Source organism: Magnolia sinica, chromosome 18 (assembly GCF_029962835.1).
Source record: "Magnolia sinica isolate HGM2019 chromosome 18, MsV1, whole genome shotgun sequence".
NCBI classification, from domain to species: domain Eukaryota; kingdom Viridiplantae; phylum Streptophyta; class Magnoliopsida; order Magnoliales; family Magnoliaceae; genus Magnolia; species Magnolia sinica.
The window spans coordinates 15,156,486-15,177,296 of NC_080590.1; the positions used below are offsets into that span (position 1 = coordinate 15,156,486).

Sequence of the window (20,811 nt, forward strand, 5' to 3'; positions counted from 1 at the left end):
GTATATAGCTTAATTAATATATTATATATAATATTTAAAAAAATCCCCACATAAAGAAAATGCTCGGCTTAAAACCTTGAACTCAAGTTCGGCTCAGAAACTTGAGCTTGAACTTGACTTGAACTCGGCTCGAGTTGACCCAATCTACCACTTACTGAATAGAGTTGAACTGGCCAATTAAGCTTGACTAAGCTGAACCAAACTCGAGCTGGTATAGGATGTTGGCCAAACCGGGCTGAGCGGTGCCAACCTCAACTTGGTTCAGCTCATGTACAACTCTAGCCAGAGCAGGATATTTGGGCCGTGGACAGGATATTTGGCCCTATATATAAAATGAAGCTGAGGCCCGCTTCAAAGGCCCATAGGCCCAGTCCACGATAGCCTAGAAAGTCATTGGGCCTTTGATTTAGCTACTCTAGAACTGAAGCCTTGAAGGTGGGCCCTATCTTTAGTACACTCCAATTAAGTTCTAACTTACAGGACCCATAGTTTGGCAATCCAGACCATCGTTATGTTGTGTCCTGCCATGGAAGAACCATGGTCCAAATATCTCCTTGATGGGAAAATCTTAATCTTTCAATTGTGGCCTCTACAATAATATGGCTGAGAAATGGAACAGTGTAAGGTCCATATTGAAATTTTTTATAAAAAAAATCCAAAATTAGTTGATAGTCTTCAAGTGTGGAGCAATTTTAGATGTGGTACATCCGCCTTCGGATACAACAGGGCAATGGTATGGATTACTGTACAAGGGTTTTACTTGTCAGATTTGAACGAGGTTTGCTTGCTAAGGTCTGTAAAATGGGAGCCTGAGCCAAGCCAGCGACAGACCATGCCTGTTCTTTTGGTCAGGCATATTAGAGCCCAGGTCCGCTCCATTGCACTGAAAATCAGGACCAATGCGACCCGCCACATCATAGAAGGCCCAGCCCTGGACTTGCAATAAGGCCCATGCCTGACACAAAGCTGACTCATGCCCGGAGCAGATTAGGTGCGACCGGCCTCACCCAACACGGTGCAGCCCTGACCATAGGGCCCACTTTGATGTATAGGTAGTATCCACACCGTCCATCCATTTTTTCCACATCATTTTATGGCACCATATAAAAAATTAAGTAGATCCAAATCTAAGGTAGACCACGCTACTGAAAACAGCGGTGAATGACCATTAAAAATATCTCATGGCCCACAAATGTTTTGGATCAAAATGATTTTTTATTTTATTTTTTTTACCTTCATCCAGATCTGTGTCATTTTATCAACAAGTTGCATGATAGATAAACATTATGGTGGGCCGGAGGAAGTTTTTAATGGTGGACGTTCAATCACTACTATTTCCTGTAGTGTGATCCACTTTAATCTGCTTCATTTTTGGTCCAGTACCCTAAAATGATTTGGAAAAATGGATGGACGGCGTGAATGTATATGAAGATCTGCTTCATGTTTGGTTTACTACCCTAAAAGGATGTGGAAAAACGTGAACGTACGTCATATACATTTTCTTCAAGGTGGGCCGCACGATTTGGGCTGCACCAACTAGGGTGAGGCCGTCGCGCACCTAATCCACTCCCCTCATGCCTGGCCCATGGCGGACTAGGCAGCCTTTATTTGGGCTGCAGATTTTTGTTGTCGCTGCAGGACATCGGTTGGGTTACAGAGTCGTCAGGACCATAACTCATGGGACTGGGCCATGGCGTGTATACTTGCTTAACATTAGTGGTCTGGATCACATAGTGACAAATCTTCTTCTCGACAATTTCTCAGCCTTCAATTTTGTCATCCGAGGTTTTTCTCAATGTTTTAAACATCTTTATTGCGTGAAGTATCACATTCTTGGGATGCGGAAAAATATCGGTTATCGCATGGCATATATTGGTTGTATCATGTAATATATCATTGTTTTTGAGAAACATGAGAACATTGGAAAATTGGTCAAACTTTTCAATGAAACTTTAAGGATTGTTGAAAAAGACATCAATATAAATAATATGGGTTTCCTTTGTATACACATAATATGGGTTTCCTTTGTATGGGGTCCTTATATATGTGTTTTCCAATTGAACTGATGCAAGTATATTGAAAATTTATTCATATAATTTATAAATATAAAAATACATGTAAGAAAACACAAGCAATACTTTCAAAAGCAAAAGAAGAATCACTAGATTAGGTTACACACATGTTTAATTTTGTATTTGGATACAAAAATTGCAACTAATTTGTGAGAAATTGAAAATTTTTAATATTTCTTAATTTCCTGCGACTTGACTTATCTCTTCCAAATTTCGAAATCGAAGTTCCAAATCTATGATTTTTCATGAAAAATATGAAAAATTATAGATTTGTAACCATTTGATACTGATTTAACATCATTTACAATAAAAATATAGATCGAAAATTAAAAATACTCACTGGATTGAATATGTGGGATATATCGACACTACCTGTGCGTTTCGTATCTCACAAGTGAGATATAAGATATATCGTGAGATATATCTGCTGATATTGTTAATATTTAAAAAACTGATTTTTCTTGGGATATTATTGGGAAAATCTCTCCAAAAAATTTTATTTACGTAAATTATTAAATAAATTTAAATTTTGAATTTATGTTCATGTAAACAACTCATTATCGTTTTTACAATTTTTTTAGTTAATATAGCAATATCATTGCAATAAAAACACGTATTTTGAAATCTGCTTATACTTTTGTTCGCGAGAAATTTGATCGTCGTATTGCGAGAATTTCAAATCTCGGCGATATATGTTACACGGCTGGATACTCAGACCAGTGTGATGCGTGGGGCAATCTTCTGGTGTGGAATCAATGACATTCAAATTGACGGTCTAGATCAGTGACTCGGAGAATATTGACATGGTCTTTCCATGGGTTTGTTTTCCAGACAATCGGCCCAAAAGATCACTATCTGCCCATTCCTTGCCTTGCCTTCTTCTTTTTTCATTGCGTGTGGGGCCAGTTTTCTTAGACGTCCAGCTGCAAGCGACTGATCAATGGGCTAGGATTGTAGATATTTGAGTAGATCCATATCCATGGTGCCCATTAGATCAAGCGCTTCTGGACTCGCTGCTTGTGAAAGATCCAAGCCACTTATCATACGGTTCTAATGGCATTGACGCCCTGGCCCTAAGAAACTAGATCGGTCTACCCTTCAAGTGGGCCCCATGTGAAACTTGTCAACCGGTCGAAGCTCACCGCACACGTGCAGCAGGGCAACTGCACGGGAAGCCTAAGCCCGCCCGACAACTACCTTTTTCTTTCACACAAACGTGTCCCAAGTTGGCACGTGTCTTGAGTCTAAGGAAATAGACACGTACTACTCATGTTCGTGTTTCTCATGTTCGAGAGAAAGAAAGACTGCTGCTATCCATTTCCAAGTCGAACAAAACCCTCTCTCTCTCGAATTAAGCATTCGTTGGAAATCTTTTCAAGTTTCTTGTAGAAAAACCCTAGCTCTATTCTTCAGCGTTTAGGGTTATCTAGAATGGCAGCTCGAACCCTTTCCCTTCTTCTACCGGCTTCATATGCCTTCTCGCCATCCGGCTCTCGAAGAACCGGCCGGCCCGGTTGTCTACCTCTGCAGTCGAGCGTCAAATCGGGCGGTTTAGCAAGCTCGCTGCTCTGTGATGTCGCTTTCCTCAGATCCAGGAATCAAACGGCTCGAATTCATCGGCCAGTTACTAAGGCCTCCATTTTCTTCATGCTCCCGACTGCGTACGTTCTTATTCATGCGATTCAATGGACATTTGGGACATTTTGGTAGATAAATACGTGAATTTCGGGAATTTATTTATTTCTTTTTTTTGTTTCAATTTCTACAGGAAACCAGACAGGGCTCCTGCTGACAAGCTTCCCAAGTAATTTCTATTATCTTTTAGTTCCTTTTTCAGGATACTTTAGTAAGATTGATCGACTGTTGAAATTCAATGGGCAAAGTGCTGATTGTGTAAATTATCCAATCTGTGTGATTTTTTGGACCATGATCGATCCACATTGTGGCCTACATTTGGACGGTCGGAATTGATTAAGTTCCGTGCAAATGGGTGCTGTGGATCTGTTCTTTATGCGCCCTTTCGTGCAACAAACTAATGCCATAGCATAGGCGATGGAAGATACGGTTGTTGTTTGATATTTTTGTTGGGTAATGGAGCAGATGGTCTGCAAGGGCGATAAAGGCTTTTGGCATGGCCGAATTAGAAGCGAGGAAGTTGAAGTACTCAACAACGGGGACTGAAGCTCTTCTCATGGGCATCTTGGTTGAGGGTTAGTGATTTTGGCATTTGCTTGGTATATATTTGAATTTTGAAATGCCTATGACACTGTGGGTTCAATATATATTCAGGGTCACATGTATTGTGTGGCTTTGGTGTGCAAGTTATATCATTCGATATGGTTAATTGGTGGATGCCAATGGTTTGTTTGGTTGTGACTTGTGCTAGCTTGAGGCTATTTTTGTTGTTGTTCAATTTGGACACTTGGCTGCACTTGTTACAAACGGCACATATTCAGTCAAACGTGTGTGATTAGATTAGTGTCAAGCGTGCCAGAGTTGTGTTCGACTCAAATCAATTGAACACCTGGGACCCCAGGCGCCAAACTAGCCGGATTAGGACTAGACTTGTGAAGGTTGGCCTGACTGTTCAGTCACCAATTGTTACAGTGATCGGTCGATTTTAGAAGGGGAGGGTTGGTCCTTCGGAATGGGGTCTTTTTACCTTAGATCCAAGAACTTTTCTTTCAACGGTGACAATGTATCAAGTTTCTTAGCAAAGCAATAAGGATTGGAAAGAATTAAAAATAAGATTGGATCACCGATTTTATTGATTTGAATGTTAAAGCAATACAATTAGTGGAAAAAAACTAAGCAAAGAAAAGAATAAATACCTACAGTGGCTTGAGCTGGAAAAACAGTCATGGAAACTGCAAGACGATCATGGTGTGAAATCAGCAGGATGTGACTAATGATGTATCAAGTAGGAATTCGACAATCGGGGATTCGACGACAATGGTCGTGGATATTTAACCTACTCCTAATGCATATTGTAACGATGCGTTCGACAGTAGTGGATCTAAGATAAACTAATGGCTTTGAACTTATTACAGCATGACTTAACAGAAGTGGAGTGGCTAAAGCTAAGAAGCCAAACTAAAGGATAAGCAATGTTGCGTTGTAGAAAGATTGATTATTTGTGGTGAGGGCCCGGAGCTCTTCTTCGGATGCTGCTTTTATAAACTTGTGGGAAACGGTGGCCTTGCATATGATTTAGCATCATGAGAGATTTGGATGGTTGGCCGTTCAAATTTCCTTATTTCTCCATATAAACGTAGCCTATCACATGCAGCCACGTGTACAAGAAATCACTTACACCTCTTGTTATTCCGGTCATGTCTAAGAAAGTTCGCTGAAGTCACCACGTCATTAGAGTTTTGCATAGGAAACCTTGCTAGAGTCCTCACGTCACCAGGTGCTTGCATATACAAAGAGTTGCTTTTTGTGGGACTCTAGAATTTAATGCTTAGTAGAGATTTGCTTTGCAGAGAGTAGCTTTGGTTGGAACCATAGCATTTAATGCTTGGTAGAGATTTGTTTTGATGGGATTTGTTTTACAGAGAGTTGCTTTTCATAGAATTCTAACAGTTAATGCTCCCACATGTGCATGTCTCTAACTATTCCCTTTAAAGTTCATCTACACCATGTGTGGCATAGCCTCCACGTGGCATCTTCTTGACCGTTTGATCTAGTCATGATCGGCCAGGTGTAAATAGTTTCAAAGTGTGTTTTGATGTAGTGTGGAATTGTAATACTCTAGTAACTCTACTAGAGTGGAATTCTAGAAATGATTGAATCATAGTTACCTCATTTTGCATCATATTGAGAGATTGGGCTCCCAATCACAATAACGTACCCTTCAAGCTGGACATGAAAGGATTGTAACTGCAATTTATGTGCTAGTTCCTCATTATGAATTCTAGAAAACGTCATCTTTTAATGTTTCCTCTGGGTAAAAATAAATGTTTACAATTCAATTCAGCTCATGCCATGCCATAAAAGCTGTTATATAAAGGTAACGGTGACAACCATTACACATTACGAGGTCATAAAAGTCATAATGTTACGGAAAAAATGACCCGTAAAGGCCTTTACAACTCCTGTAACGGCCCATTACGCCCATCGTAAAGGCTGTAACGACCCTATAATGGACCGTTGAGGGACCCGATACAAGTTTTTCGGATTTTGTTCAATTAGAGAGAGAGAGAGGGGGGGGGGGGGCTTGGGGGCTGTAACGGTTGTTATGGCCGTTACACCCTGTCTACCGGTGGTGGCCGTTATAGCTACCGTTACCGTTACGGAATACCTTGATTCAACTATGCGGCCATCCTAGCCTATGGCATAGAGGAATTGAAATACCGTATGTGCATGTTGGTTTGTATAAATTTTCTAGAAACCAAATAAAGCTGACACCCTAATTTGTATGAAGCCTCTAGAAGGGAGAGAACTCCATTTTGTAACTTAAAGAGAATATTATGAAGCTCTAGAATGGAGAGAACTCCTTTTTGTAACTTATAGAGAATATCATTGAGCTTGTATCTGTTATTAATGGCAAATAATGAGGCGTTGTCCTAATAAAGTGTGCAACTTGTAGCTGTTGGGTGACATATACAATAGAATTTAGTAGCTATGAGTTTAGAATTTGACCATGTTGATGGCTCTTGATATTTGTCAGGCAAGCTTTAGACCTCTCTAACTACATCATTCGTGATAGTCAGAGGTTGAGAATTGTATTAGGCTATTTTATTGTGAAGTACGGTATGACATGAAACTTGTTGTTGGGTGCAGAAACATAGCCCTTTAGTCTAGGGCTATGTTATCTTATTTTATTTATTATTCTCAAGTACTTGCGAGAAGATCTCATGGTTATTGTTAATGTTGAATTCAATATCATATCATGCTTCATGCATATCCAAAATTATGTTAAATGGTAACTCAGTATGCACTATATCTCCTCTAAGGTCATATGATGGACATGTGACTATGTAATTATTAGCATCACTGTGTTTTAGTAGTGCCAAATGGAACTTGGAAGAGTACTTGATGCAAACAAAGAAGAAGTCTTCAAGGTCGTTTCTTGATGGCTCCCCATTCAAGTTTGTTAAAGCGTCTAGGGACCTTAAGCAAGCCAACCCCCTCTCCCCTTTCCTTTCGTAGTTATTTTGGAAGCTCTTAGAAGAATGCTTTCTAAGGGTCAATCGGTGGGCCTTTTTAGGGGATTCAAGGTCAGTAACGTTGATTAGCTTGTATCCCATCTCCAGTTTGCATATGATAGTTGTTCTTTTGTGAAGCTAGAGAGTCTAAGGTCGATAAGTTGAGGAAGATCATCAAATGCTTTGAGGTCGTGTTTGGTCAGAAGGTCCATCTCCTCAAAAGTGTCATTCTTGAGGTTTATATGTTGCCGTAGGAAGTGGCTTGTATGGCTGAGGTGTTTGGTAGTTATCCTGGGTCTTATACCGTCTTCCTATCTAGGCCTTCTCTTTTGCATCAAAAAGCCTGCTAAGCATCTCTAGGTTGCGGTTTTAGAAAGAATGAACACAAAACTCTTGCCTTGGAAGAGCAAATTTCTTTCATTCAAAGGTAGCCTGACATTGATTAAGTCGGCCCTATCCAATCTCCCCGTGTACTATATGTCCCTATTTCGTTGTCCCAAATTGATTCTTCAACGCATTGAGAAGCTGCATAAAGACTTTGGTGAGGAGGGGCATCCAAGGGCAACTTTCACCTACTAGAGTGGGGGGGAGGTTTGTAAGTCAATGCGTGAAGGTGGTCGGGCCTTAGCAGTCTCGAAGAGGTGAATTCAACTCTTTTAGGGAAATGGTTGGAGATTTAGGGTCGAAGAGTGGAGCCTGTGGAGATCATTTTTCGTGGGCGAGTTTGGTTCTTCATAAAAGGGGCAGTGGACCAAGCAGTCCTCTCTCTATCAAGCATCTTTCTATTGGCAGTCTAATTCCAAGTTGGCGCCCTGAGCCTTTGAGGGGATCGGGTTTTCTGTGGAGATGGCGAAAAAGTTAGCTTTTGGGATGACATTTGGTGCGGGGCTCTCCCCTTCCATCGGAGTTCCCTAATATTGCCAGTGTTTGCCCTGTTGCAGGCATTCTTATGGCTAAGTGTTTCTCAAATGAGGCCTAGCTTTGATGCAGGACAATTAACCACTTGCTCTAAAAGCTTGAACTGTTAGAGCATGGCGAATTAATCTCTTTATCTCATAGTCCAAGCCCCATATCTCATGGGTTAGGACATCGGCCGAACCCCCCTCGTAGGCCCCAAATCACATGGGTACCGCCTCATACGGGCCACCCACCCCGAGTGTGTCCCCGCATCCCACAGGCTACCCCACTTGAGCCCGGTGTGAAATGCGCATTAATCACCCCCAGTGAGGAGTCTCGAACACGAGACCTCCCTCGTGGGTCCCGCCCACCTCGAGTGTGCCCCCGCATCCCACTGGCGACCCCACTCGAGCCCGGTGTGAAAATGCCCCTGCATTAAGCTTCCTCCCCAGAGGCGACATCTCCATGATGATGAAATCCTGGAATTTTCTTATCTTCTTTCCCGGTTGGAAGACTTTTTCCTGATCGAGGGCTTGAAAGACTCCATGATTTGGCTTCTGGATCATTCAAGAAATTTCTTTGTGCAATCCCTTCGGATAATGCCGTCTCCTCCTAGGTCCTCTTTGGTTGAGTGATGTAGGACATGAAATTAAACATGATGTGTGAGATTTCAGGCTTAAAATCACCTTAGTTCAGAAACAATTACACAAATTCCATATCCCACATAAAAAGTCCAAACATTCAAGTAAAAGGGGAATCTATGCGGGTCCAGGCCTACACAGGATAAGATTGGACCAATAAAAATTATAAACCAAATGATGCTCAAAGGGAAATAGAAATCAACCACACATGCATAGCAAACAGTCCCTAATCCAAGGGATTCCCCAATCTAAATTCAAGGAATCCTAGGGTGAAAAAAAGGACAAATAAATTAGGGCTAATACAAACTAAGGCTAGGGTTTAGAAAATAAGAATAAAAAGAGAAAAACCAGAGGAAAACCTGACCTGGAGAAAGCTCCTACGTGCACATGGTGGCTCAGGGCTGACACACGTGCGCGGGTGGGCTGGCCGCACGTGTGATGGAAGCCCGCCTCCCTAAAGTGATACCTAGGCCTTGGTCGGCCAGGGAAGACCTCTAATCCCTCCAAGTTTGACGACGATCCGACGTAAGGTCGAGGCGTAGTGCTCCGTCGAAGTTTCAGCCCTCCTACAGGTCCAGATTCTGGAAACTGGCTGTAGGGGGGTGGAAAGCTGCAAAAGTTGGGAAATTCAAAGCACTAATGATGATAGAAGATGAGAGATATGGATGGAAGAGGGTAGAGGCGGATGGGGATAGATGTGGCTTTGCACCACGGTAGTTAACCCTTCGAAAAGGGAGGTCTTCGCACCCACTTTTGAATTCTTCCACAACTCACTAAGAGAGCAAGAATTTTTATTAAGCTTCAATGAATGAAAAGAACTACAAGGGGTGCCTATTTATAGGGAAAACCTTATACCCTAAAAACTCGCACCATGTGCGCAACCTATTACTTGGCGATGAAGTAAACTAAAATAAAAATCAAACAAAGAAATTTAAAGCATTCACGATGTTCTAAATAATAACAATAAGCAAAACCTAAAATATGAAATCAATCCGACGAGTGGGTCACGATCATGAGATTCCATAACGGGCTTTTCTTGACTATCGGGCTCACCCTTTTGAATCAAAACTTCGTCTTCTAGCTAGGAAGCCCTCCTTGGATGTCGTCATTGAGCCATATCAATGGTGGGGCCCTCCTCCGTACGTACGTGCGTAGGGGGGTCTGCGTGGGCGCGTACGCATGATGTCCTCATCAATTCTTCTCGGCTACGAAAATTTTGCCACTGGCGAAATAAAACTCCTGAACCGATCCAGGATATCAAAATCAAGTCTCTGAAGCTCCTCCTCAATGAGTTACGTGTTGTCTAAAGGTGGGCGTGACTTCCATTTAACCAGGTACTTCTGAAACCCACCGTCCGACGTGAATATTATCTGATGGTCCAGAATATCCTCTATTTCCTCTCTAAGTGTGGGAAGGGTAGGTATGTGAGGTAGAGGCTGAGAAAATGGGTCGGGAATGGTAGGTATGGGACGTAGTAGCTGGGAAGATGGGTCAAGACAGGTAGGTATGGGAGGTAGAGGCTGGAAAAATGGGTTGGGACGGGTAGGTATTGGAGGTGGAGGTTGGAAAAATGGGTCGAGAGGGGGCCATGGATCAATAGAAAGGTCTGATGAATCAGGATGGTTAGGGGAAAGGCTGGAAAATGCATAAATGGCCCCTTGAAATGCAACTAAATCCTCCGAGGGTGGCAGATTTGCCACATACGCATTGAAACCGTTTCGTTTTATAATTTTAACGGGTCCAGCGCTACGCGCGTGTAACTTACGAACGGCCCCCAGAAGATACCGCTCGAGCCTGATGCGGACCATTACAGAGTCCCTTACATTGAATTCTTTGAAACATTTATGCTAGGCTGCAGAAAATTTGTAATGTTCATTACTAGTAGTGATCATTTGCCTGATTTCTTGATGCCATGAATGAATGTGATGCATAAAAGACTCTGCAGGCTCCGACGGCCTATGGGATAGTAACATAGGGACAAGATCAATAGGTTTCTCAGGTTTATAACCAGTAATGACTTCATAAGGACTGAAACTTGTAGACCTATCGACAGAACTATTAAATGCAAACTCGGCTGTAGGTATTACAATATCCCATGTTCTGGCGTGCTCTATATCTCTCCTTGGGGGAGACTCATCCGGTAGATCATCAGGAAAGACATCATGAAACTCATCCACTACCGGAATGACCTCAGTAGGTAATTCTACACTAGCCTCTGGTGCACTCTCTCTAGCCACGAGGCCGCACATGTTGTACCCCTCAAAATAATGATCTTGATGTCCCTCATGAGGTGGGGGTACGGGTGCATGCCCATAACTAATTCCTTGGCCACCTTCATTCATTGGTCTATCCTCCTGGCCACCTGCCTGAGATTGGTCATCTTCCCTAATGGTGGGATTTGTCCTGAGGGAGGCCTCTATTTGGTTAAGGCGTTGATCTATGTCTTGTTCCAAGCGTTTACTCCAAGACTCGATCTGCTAGGACAGCTTGTTTAGTGACTCTAGCAATTGTTCCATATTTAGTGTAGGGTGCTAGCCAAAACCATGACCCGTACGTGTGGGCTTACAACTTGCAACTCCACCTAAGGACTATCTACGACGACTATATGGGACTAAATGATCCTATGAGACTTTATATGAGGGAAACTACGCAGTTCTACTAAAATCCAGCAATATAGTTGTCAAAATAAAAGAATAACAGAAAGTTACAGCAATGTAAATTGCTAACTTGTTGCTAACTGAAATTTCAGCAACTAATATCAGGGACTATGGACTCCTAAAAGCTACATATGATGAACTGGATGCATGATGGACTCAAACAAACTAACCCTAAACATGTAATGTATTCCCCTATAAGAACCCTAAGCTCTGATACCAAATTTGATGCAGGACATGAAATTAAACATGATGTGTGAGATTTCAAGCTTAAAATCACCTTAGTTCAAAAACAATTACACAAATTCCATATCCCACATAAAAAGTCCAAACATTCAAGTAAAAGGGGAATCTATGCGGGTCCAGGCCTACTCAGGCTAAGATTGGAGCAATAAAAATTATAAACCAAACGATGCTTAAAGGGAAATAGAAATCAACCACACATGCGTAGCAAACAGTCTCTAATCCAAGGGATTCCCCAATCTCAATTCAAGGAACCCTAGGGTGAAAAAAAATGGGCAAATAAATTAGGGCTAATACAAACTAAGGCTAGGATTTAGAAAATAGGAATGAAAAGAGAAAAACCAGAAGAAAACCTGACCCGGAGAAAGCTCCTGCGTGCAGATGGTGGCTCGGGGCTGATGCACGTGTGATAGAAGCCCGCCTCCCCAAATTGATACATAGGCCTTGGTCGGCCAAGGGAGACCTCCAATCCCTCCAAGTTTGACGACGATCCGACGTAAGGTCGAGGCGTAGTGCTCCGCCGAAGTTTCAGCCCTCCTACAGGTCCAGATTTTGTAAACTAGCTGTAGGGGGATGAAAAGCTGCAAAAGTTGGGAAATTCAAAGCAATAATGATGGTAGAAGATGAGAGATATGGATGGAAGAGAGTAGGGGTGGATGGGGATAGATGTGGCTTCGCACCACGGTAGTTAGCCCTTCGTAAAGGGAGGGCTTCGCACCCACTTTTGAATTCTTCCACAACTCACTAAGAGAGTAGGAATTTTTATTAAGTTTCAATGAATGAAAAGAACTACAAGGGGTGCCTATTTATAGGGAAAACCCTATACCCCAAAAACTCGCACCATGTGCGCAACCTATTACTTGGCGATGAAATAACTAAAATAAAAACCAAACAAAGAAATTCAAAGCGTTCACAATATTCTAAATAATAACAATAAGCAAAACCTAAATTATGAAATCAATCCGACGAGTGAGTCATGATCATGAGATTCCATGATGGGCTTTTCTTGACTATCGGGCACACCCTTTTAAATCAAAACTTCGTCTTCTAGCTAGGAGGCCCTCCCTGGACATCGTCATCGAGCCAGATTGATGGTGGGGCCCTCCTTCTGCGTACGTACGTGTGTAGGGGGTGTGCGTGGGCGCGTGCGCATGATGTCCTCATCATTGAGGTTCATGTCGGAGTTGTTTGGTGTTATGGTGCTTCGCCTAAGGTGGCAGCATTCATGTGGCTAGCAGGTCACAGCAAAGTGCTAACCATAGACAACTTCTGGAAGAGAGGTATGGTGCTGACAAATTGTTGGCTCATGTGCAAAGAGGGCACGGAATCTATGGTGCATCTATTTATTCTATGTTTGTTTGCTTGGGAGGTTTGGGCAGGCATCCTCTCCTTCTTCAACATCCCTTGGGTGATGGCCAATTCCATGGAAGTTCTATTTCTCACATGGCATGTAGGTGGTCCCTGGTCGAAAGCCAAGGCTAAGTGGAGCTACTATTGCTTGCAGGTTTGTGGTCCATTTGGGGGGAGTGAAACAATCGTTGTTTCTGAATTTCCATAATGTTAGTTCTTCTTAGGGTCAGACTGTTTCAAAATGTGTTCTCGCCGATTAGGGAGTGGGAGCCTTGAGCTTGTTGGATTGTGGTGTGACCAGCTGTTGTATTATGTTTTTTCCTTCATTTTTTGGTCTATGGGCCTTTTATTATTAAAAAACGTGTTCTCTCGCTGATTAGGGAGTGGGAGCCTTGAGCTCGTTGGGTTGTGGTGTGGCCAGCTGTTGTATTTTGTTTTTTCCTTCGTTTTTTGGTCCTTGGGCCTTTTATTAAATTTTCATCTTTCAAAAATAAAAAAGGATTAAATATTTGGAAATGAAAAGTTTTCTTAGCTTTATTAAAGGCTTAATGATGCATTTCATTTTATCAAACCATTACTACCAGGTTATACATATTATGATAAAATGCTGAAGTCCTGAATACCTCAAGGTGGTGGACAACTAATCAAGAGTACCCATATAATTCCCATTATGCATAGATTACGAAAAATTACCCCTTTTATACTATCACATTGGACACACAACTTGGGTGGTTTTCGCAAATTAGAGATTGGAAATCATCATGGTAGGTTAGCGGGCAAGTCAATGCTCTAAAAGAAATGAGTGGGATCATGAATAGACAGAATAAACACTGTGATAGGCATAAATTTATCCAGTCAGTTAAGTATTGTCTTGGAGTGTGTGTTTAAGAATTCATGTACATATGCGAAGACTGGGAGATGCTAATGATACTGTGGAGACCGTTGCTAAGGGGTATGAAGGACTCAAGATCTGTCCTTTTTTGTTGGCGAGTCTCTTTCTCTTCCATAACACAAGCATTACCCATTGATTTTTTTTTTCCTACACATTATTTTCCTTTTGTAATCCTTTCTGATAAAGTCCGTAACTATTAAGATTTCTTTCATAAACCAATTACTTAGATTTTTAGAACTATTAAGTTTCTGTTAGGATTTTAGTCCAATTAGTTAGATTTCTTTCATAAATGAATTCTTTCTCTATTACAATAGCTAGCAACCTAGCCGTCACAGCAATTGTTGAATCTTACCATGAGGGCAGGGGTTGCTTCCATGGTTCAAGAGAATATATGTTGACCATTGTTCTTGCAGAGAATCGGTTCCATTTCTAATTGATGATTTTAGAATTGAAAGGATGTTGCAGGACATGAACTCTATATAAGAGCAGTCTTAAGGTCACAGACATTTTTTTTTTTCTTGCTAATTATTAATACAGAAAAAATGCACACTCTGTTCTTTGTTTGCCAATAAGTAATGAAGAACTTTTAGCGGTGGGCATGTGCTCCAAGGACATTGGTTGGAAGTAGCATTTTGCCAAGTTGGGTAACAAAAGGTGAGATGGTATGAGAGTAGGCATATTTCAAGAATGTGGCTCACTGTTCACATATAGTCTCTTTCAAAAGGGTATCATGTTGATTGGTTGAGTATTCATTACATCATTATTGTCATATTCTTGGCTGCTCAGAAGGCATTATGGTTGTTCTTTATATGCTTGAAGAACATTCTGTCTTTCTGGAAGATTTACTAAAGAACATTGTTGTCATGTTTAACGCTGCAAGTTGTGTCCAATTTAAAGGTTGCCGCATAAATTTCCTAGATGAAAATTGGGGGTGTTCATTTTTTCTTTTGTCACAAGCGTTTGTTTCCCATGTCGACTGCTTTTCACATCTTTAAGTTTAGTCTTTTTTGAGAAACATTGAGACTAGAACGAGTGAAAACCAACAAACTTAAGATGGATTTATGAGAGCATCAAACTTCGCAATAATTTGATTTCTTTAAATGGATAAATAGCTAATTTGAGAAGTATTTCTTTGGTGAATACTTTAAAGTCGAAACTTGAATTTTATTTTATTTTTTATTTTTATTGTTGAAATCTTTGAATATCTTGAAAATTACTGAGGCTTATGGTTGATAGTTGTGATTCATCAGTCTATTGCAAGGACTTGAATGGAACCTAGATAACTATAACCTGCAATTGTCTGTCCACTATCAAAACATGGAAGGAAACAATCCAAGGACTAAACTAAAAAAAATGTTCTGATGTGTGCTACACTGCTGCTTCTTTGCATGGCCCAAGATGAGAATGTGAGAGTCTCTACAAGGGAAAGGCAAATTTGGTCCATGTGGTTTACATTAGGGTGCCTTGACCTCTTGGAACTTGTGAAGGGATGCTCTATCATCTGAATGCATAAATTGAAACTGTTCACACCATTTAAAGGTTGTCACCATTTACAAAGTAGAGCCTTCTCTTTTATTTCACCACATATTTTTAGCTCTAGAATGTATTAATGAGCCTAGGCCTTCATCAGTGCTCAGAACTCCCAGGAGTTACATGTACATAGTACATTACATCTCATTCATGTTAGGGCTTGCGTTTTTTCTCCTGTATGTTTTAGCCAATGTATCCTATATTCCTATTTACCAAGGTAACTCAAGTTCTTTTATTTTTGTGGTACCTTTTCCAGTTAAGGTATGATTAAATGTTAATGTTGTGTCTTAGAGAACACTCAAGCCCATCTCTTTCGTTTTTAGTATATTTTTATATCTTTTGTTTGCAGGAACCAGTGTTGGATCTAAGTTTTTACGTGCTAATGGAATTACTCTTTTCAAAGTACGAGAGGAAATTGTCAAGTTACTTGGAAAATCAGACATGTACTATTTCAGTCCTGAGCATCCACCATTGACTGAACCAGCTCAAAGGGCACTCGATTGGGCTGTTGATGAGAAAATGAAATCAGGTAAATTTGAAATTATGTTCTCCTCATTTCTCTGTTCTGATGTAGCTTTAATAGCTTTAAGAACATGATTTCTTGATGCTACAGTTTCATTTAATAATGGTTTGGGGTCATGTGCTAGTGGCTAAAGATTGACATATATAAATGGTCTGGGGAATTGTGATTTGTAATTGCAGTACATAAGGTAAGCAGTAGCAGGAATATCAGAAACACATCTGGAAAATGGGGATAGCAGTAGCACCTTGGAGTTAAGATGCGAATTTATGAGAACTAGGGATAATCTCCCAAGACTTCAATTGAGCTGTGGATTTGTTGTCTCCTGCAATGTGTTGCAACCCTGTGATGATTTTCTCTCTTTCACTAGCAGAAAATGAATCTTATTTTTTTTAAAAAAAGGACTAATATAAAGCGGAACTGTAGTGGGGTACTGGCGGATTTCTTTAAGCGGGCAAGGTCGGATGTAGTGGATTGGGTTTCAAACTCTTTAGTTCTGGGAGAAGAAAAATCTTGGGATGCTTTGTACTTCTTTTGGCCATTCCGGCCTTTGTTGATTAATAAAATTGTTACCTTGCAACATGCATACATGCGCACACCCGCGCACCTACACACACGCATGCTCACACACATAGGGAAAGGTACTTGAGGTCACCCTCATGGGAGCTTCCCATGAGATCAAGCTCTATGGGCCCCACAGTGATAGGTGTTGGACATCCATGCTGTGCATTTGGTGGATCCCCTCTACGTATAGGATGTCTCAAAAATCAGCTGTGTCTGGAACTCAAGTGGGCCACACCATCTGAAATCTTTGGAAATCGTGCCTAAAACATCTAAAAGCACTTGGTGGGGCCCACCTGAGTTTTGGAATGGCCTGAAATTTGGTGTGACCCCTCATCCAAGTGGGACACATACAATGCATGGCTGGATGTCTGAACCACATCTCAGTGGGCCCTATAAACAATCACGAAGGTTTCAATGAGTGAGTATCCACACTTAACTGTTGTATGTGGTGTGGCCCACTTATGTCATGGATTGGCCTGATTTTTAGGACCACCATGGAAGGGTGCATGTGATTTTTGGGTGTGGATGTCCAACACACATTACAGCAGGGCCCATAGAGCTCGACCTCATGGGAAGCTCCCTTTCAACTATCAAAGGTTGTGGCAGTTTGTTCCCTTTGAACAGAAGGCTTGTTAAGCTGACGTAGGTAATTTTGGAATCTTCAATGCCTAGTGTCAGAACCTGACATAGGTAATTTTGGGTCTCCAGTACCAAGGTGGTGGGTAATTTTGGAATCTCCAGTGCTAAGGTGAATATCAATTATTAAAATATATAAAGACTTGGCTGAGGCACCACACACACTCACACACTATCAAAGGTTATGGCAGTTTGTTCCCTTTGAACAGAATATCTAAAAATCAAAGGCTTGTTAACCTGACAGGTGGATTTGGAATCTCCAGTGCCAAGTGTCAGGTAATTTTGGTATCTCCAGTGCCATCCAGTGCCACGGTGAATGTCAATTATTAAAATATCATAGAAGACTTGGCTCAGGTACCAAAAATGTTTATAGATGTTATACTAGTGCATAACATTTGGAGAATCACCTTCAATGCATAAAGGGAGCCCAAGATCCTAGTTGGCAAAATATAGTAGGCTGTATCTTTCAACTTCACCTTCCTCTTTCCTTGCATCATAAATTTTACAAGCTATTGCTACCATTGTCATGAAAAACACCTCCAAAACCAGAGGCATGCACCCTACTGTAACATAAATTGTGAATTTTAACCACCCAATATCATAGCTAGATACTCCCGGATATTTGACATGTCTGTATTATATATTTAAATCCATATTTGCTACTTAATATCAAGTGTAAGAGTTGTACTCTTACTTTGTCTAGGCCTGGCAAAGGCAGGCCTGGGGTTGGTTCAGCCCTGGATTTTGAACTGGTTGGGCCAGGCAGACCAGGCTGGGCTTATTCAAAATATTGATATTGCCTGGCTTAGCCCTGGCCAATTGCTAGCCCTAACTGTATCATGCCATATGTAGATATCATTGCCACCAAAATAGAGAGAGGCACCCTCGTGTGTGTGTGTGTGTGTGTGTGTGTGTGTGTGTGTGTGAATTATGTAATTGCTAAAGAGTTGAAGTCATTGAATATTTTACAAAGTTCATCGAGAAGAAATCTTGCTTATGTTTGTGGAGCAAGCTCAGTCATGAATGACTATTTCATTTATCTTGTAGAGTGTGGAAGCCATGTCGTTAAACCTCAGTTTGACACGAAATGGGATGCTGGCATAGCATAACATTTCTGCCTGCCGCCACAATAAAAGAATCGAATATATAGCTTGACCAAAAGATTGAAATATTGTGACGCTTGCAATTGGCTTCTGGCAGTGATAAAACATGCAAGAGTGAAAAACTTTTGATATATCATGATATTCTCCCATCAAGCAGAAAGAAGAAAATCATGATATTTTTCCCTAGCCAAATGTACTCTTACGAAATGTGCTGCGTTCCAAGTTTCTAACCTTTACGTCCTTTTTCTACTGTAGTCATCACCGGCTATTGCTTGGTAGGATTGGTCATCTAAAACCCATTTCCTGGCCTGATTAAGTTGCACAATCAGCAGTAGTTGCCTTGGCACTGGTAACTTAAAGCTTGGACTAGGATATTCATTCATAAATAGTTCGTTCCAACTGTTGTTTCAGTGTCCACATGATTTAATGCAAGCTGTGTTGTTTTGTCGGTATATGCATTTGCTGGAAGTAGAAGTTGCCTTGATTACTTTTTTTATTTTCTATCATTCCCTTTCTTTCATTCTTCCTCGTATTCTTATTCTGACTAAATTTAGCTTTGAAATACAGGTGAAGGTGGGGAAGTGACTACAACCCATTTGCTCCTAGGCATTTGGTCAGAGAGAGATTCAGCTGGTCACAAGATAATGGCTTCATTTGGTTTCGATGATGAGAAAGCTAAAGAGCTGGCCAAGTCTGTAAGTTCCTCGCCTTGACTTCTTCTATATAGAGGAGACGTGGCTTCTTCCAATTGCCATTGAAGTGCTCTTTCCTACTTATTTGCAGATGAATGGCGATGCTGTTCTGTCCTACAGGTAGAGACCAAAAGGTTTCAAAATGCAGTTGTTTGATTGCCTTGAAGAAGAACTTCTGCAGCCACTTCCTGAATGAGTTTGCAAAATTTGTTTGCGTTCTCTTTTCTTTTCTTTTCATTTTTTTCTTCCACCAGAGGGCGCTTGTGCTCAACAGGAGACTTCGAATTTTGCTAACCTTCTTTTCAAGGCATCCAAGCAGAGTGAAGGAAAAAAAAAAGAAGGATCCAATCCCATCTGTGTCCATCTCTTTGTTTATGTTTGATGGGTAAGCCAAACATTGTATCGAGAGGGGTATTCAATACAATAGCTGCATTCATTAGCCACAACAAGAAAAAACTCATATAATCAGTATGAAATTGAGAATAGCCACATTATCTTCTAGCTGAACTTATGGGCCATCAGGCAATGATATCATTCTGTCAGGCAGATGGCATTGCATTTTCAGTGTAATGGGCTCTTCTTTGTCAGTGCCTCCATCACACCACTTTTGCCAGGTGATAAACACTGCCTTGGGTTTCATTAAATTCAAGAGTGCTTTCCCAGATTTTTAGTATGTCAAAACATGTTCCTTGCTTACCCAGCCTGCACTGGTGATTTCTATGCTGGACACCAGTGCATTGAGAGTACATGAATTCTGCGGAACCACTATGGAAGAATATCATGACAACAGTAGGGTTTCCAATGGGCGAAGTCCACCTGTGCCCAACCAAATCTAACCTGCATAAAGGATGGATCTAGTTTGTGGTCGGACTCAGGTCAGAATACATGATGGGCTATAAAGCAAAAACTATGCAAGTGCTTGCTATAAAAGCAAAGGGATGCACGGACGTGGGAGAAATTTTTGAGTTGGGCAGGCTTTAGCTTAAGAATCAGCTCAAGGCTCAGGCCTGTTTTTGCCAGGTCATCTGCATGGCGGGGTCCACCTTGTGCTTGCCACTGATTGTTCTGCATTCATCCTAGGTTGGCACTTGTTCTAACTGTGGAGAGGGGTGCGTGGGCTATCAAACCTCCTGTTATGGTTTGTAATAATCACAAATTGGTGTTTCAATGCCGTGCTGTTTATGCAGTGGGCAATCCAATACTTTTGCCTGGGTGGATGAGCCAGAATTTCTGTTGGGGTTTTTTAAGAGGCATGAGTTTAGCGAACACATAGTTGGCACTTTATGTGGTTCCATTGGCACATAGCTCCAAGGTTAGATTTATCAACCAATCCAGACCATCTAATTGGAGGGCCTTTCAGAGTCGAGGAAATAGCATTGCAATCCACTGTCTCCTTTTCAACAACTTTCCAACGTCATTTCCCTCAGTTCATTTCATTGAAAGATCCTTTGATCAATCTCTGGGTTTTGTTTGTTAATTTTGCAACAAAACTCCTTCGCAAAATACTAATTCTGAAGCATACAGTTCAAGGTTTTAAATCAGTGTATTATCGGGTATTTGTATCATTCACCACCGATATGGCCTTGTATTGCCCTCTATTGGGCCTGATGGTACCAATATGCCTCGGGTAAGATGTACTGGTTTCAAATGGTACTTTAATCCTTGATCATGGTTCCCTTGCGCTAACCAGACAAACTGAGGAAAATGAGTAGGGCTAGGGTCCATGGTCTGTTGGCCTCACTGCCTGATGGGCCTCTTTGTTTACAGACCATGCAATGGATAAGCAAGGTGGGAGTGACGGCACAAACAGTTCAAATTGGTTGCTGGATTGCCCTTGTCCAATAGTCTGACTTGTAACACAATCTAA

General features: G+C 41.3%; 1 protein-coding gene across 2 annotated transcripts; it reads left to right on the forward strand.

Moving 5' to 3' along the window:
- Nucleotides 1-3,355: 3,355 nt before the first annotated feature.
- Nucleotides 3,356-19,445, forward strand: LOC131232492 (ATP-dependent Clp protease ATP-binding subunit CLPT1, chloroplastic-like). Of its 2 annotated transcripts, XM_058228758.1 has the most exons (6): nucleotides 3,360-3,733; nucleotides 3,841-3,876; nucleotides 4,173-4,282; nucleotides 15,779-15,958; nucleotides 18,820-18,947; nucleotides 19,036-19,445. In XM_058228758.1, the coding sequence occupies exons 1-6, from the start codon at nucleotides 3,504-3,506 to the stop codon at nucleotides 19,066-19,068; spliced, it is 717 nt and encodes a 238-aa protein (XP_058084741.1). In that variant the 5' UTR covers nucleotides 3,360-3,503; the 3' UTR covers nucleotides 19,069-19,445. The 2 variants fall into 2 exon arrangements, with proteins under 2 accessions (XP_058084742.1, XP_058084741.1); XM_058228759.1 differs by lacking the exons at nucleotides 18,820-18,947; nucleotides 19,036-19,445 and adding an exon at nucleotides 16,132-16,539 and having other exon boundaries at nucleotides 3,356-3,733.
- Nucleotides 19,446-20,811: the final 1,366 nt, after the last annotated feature.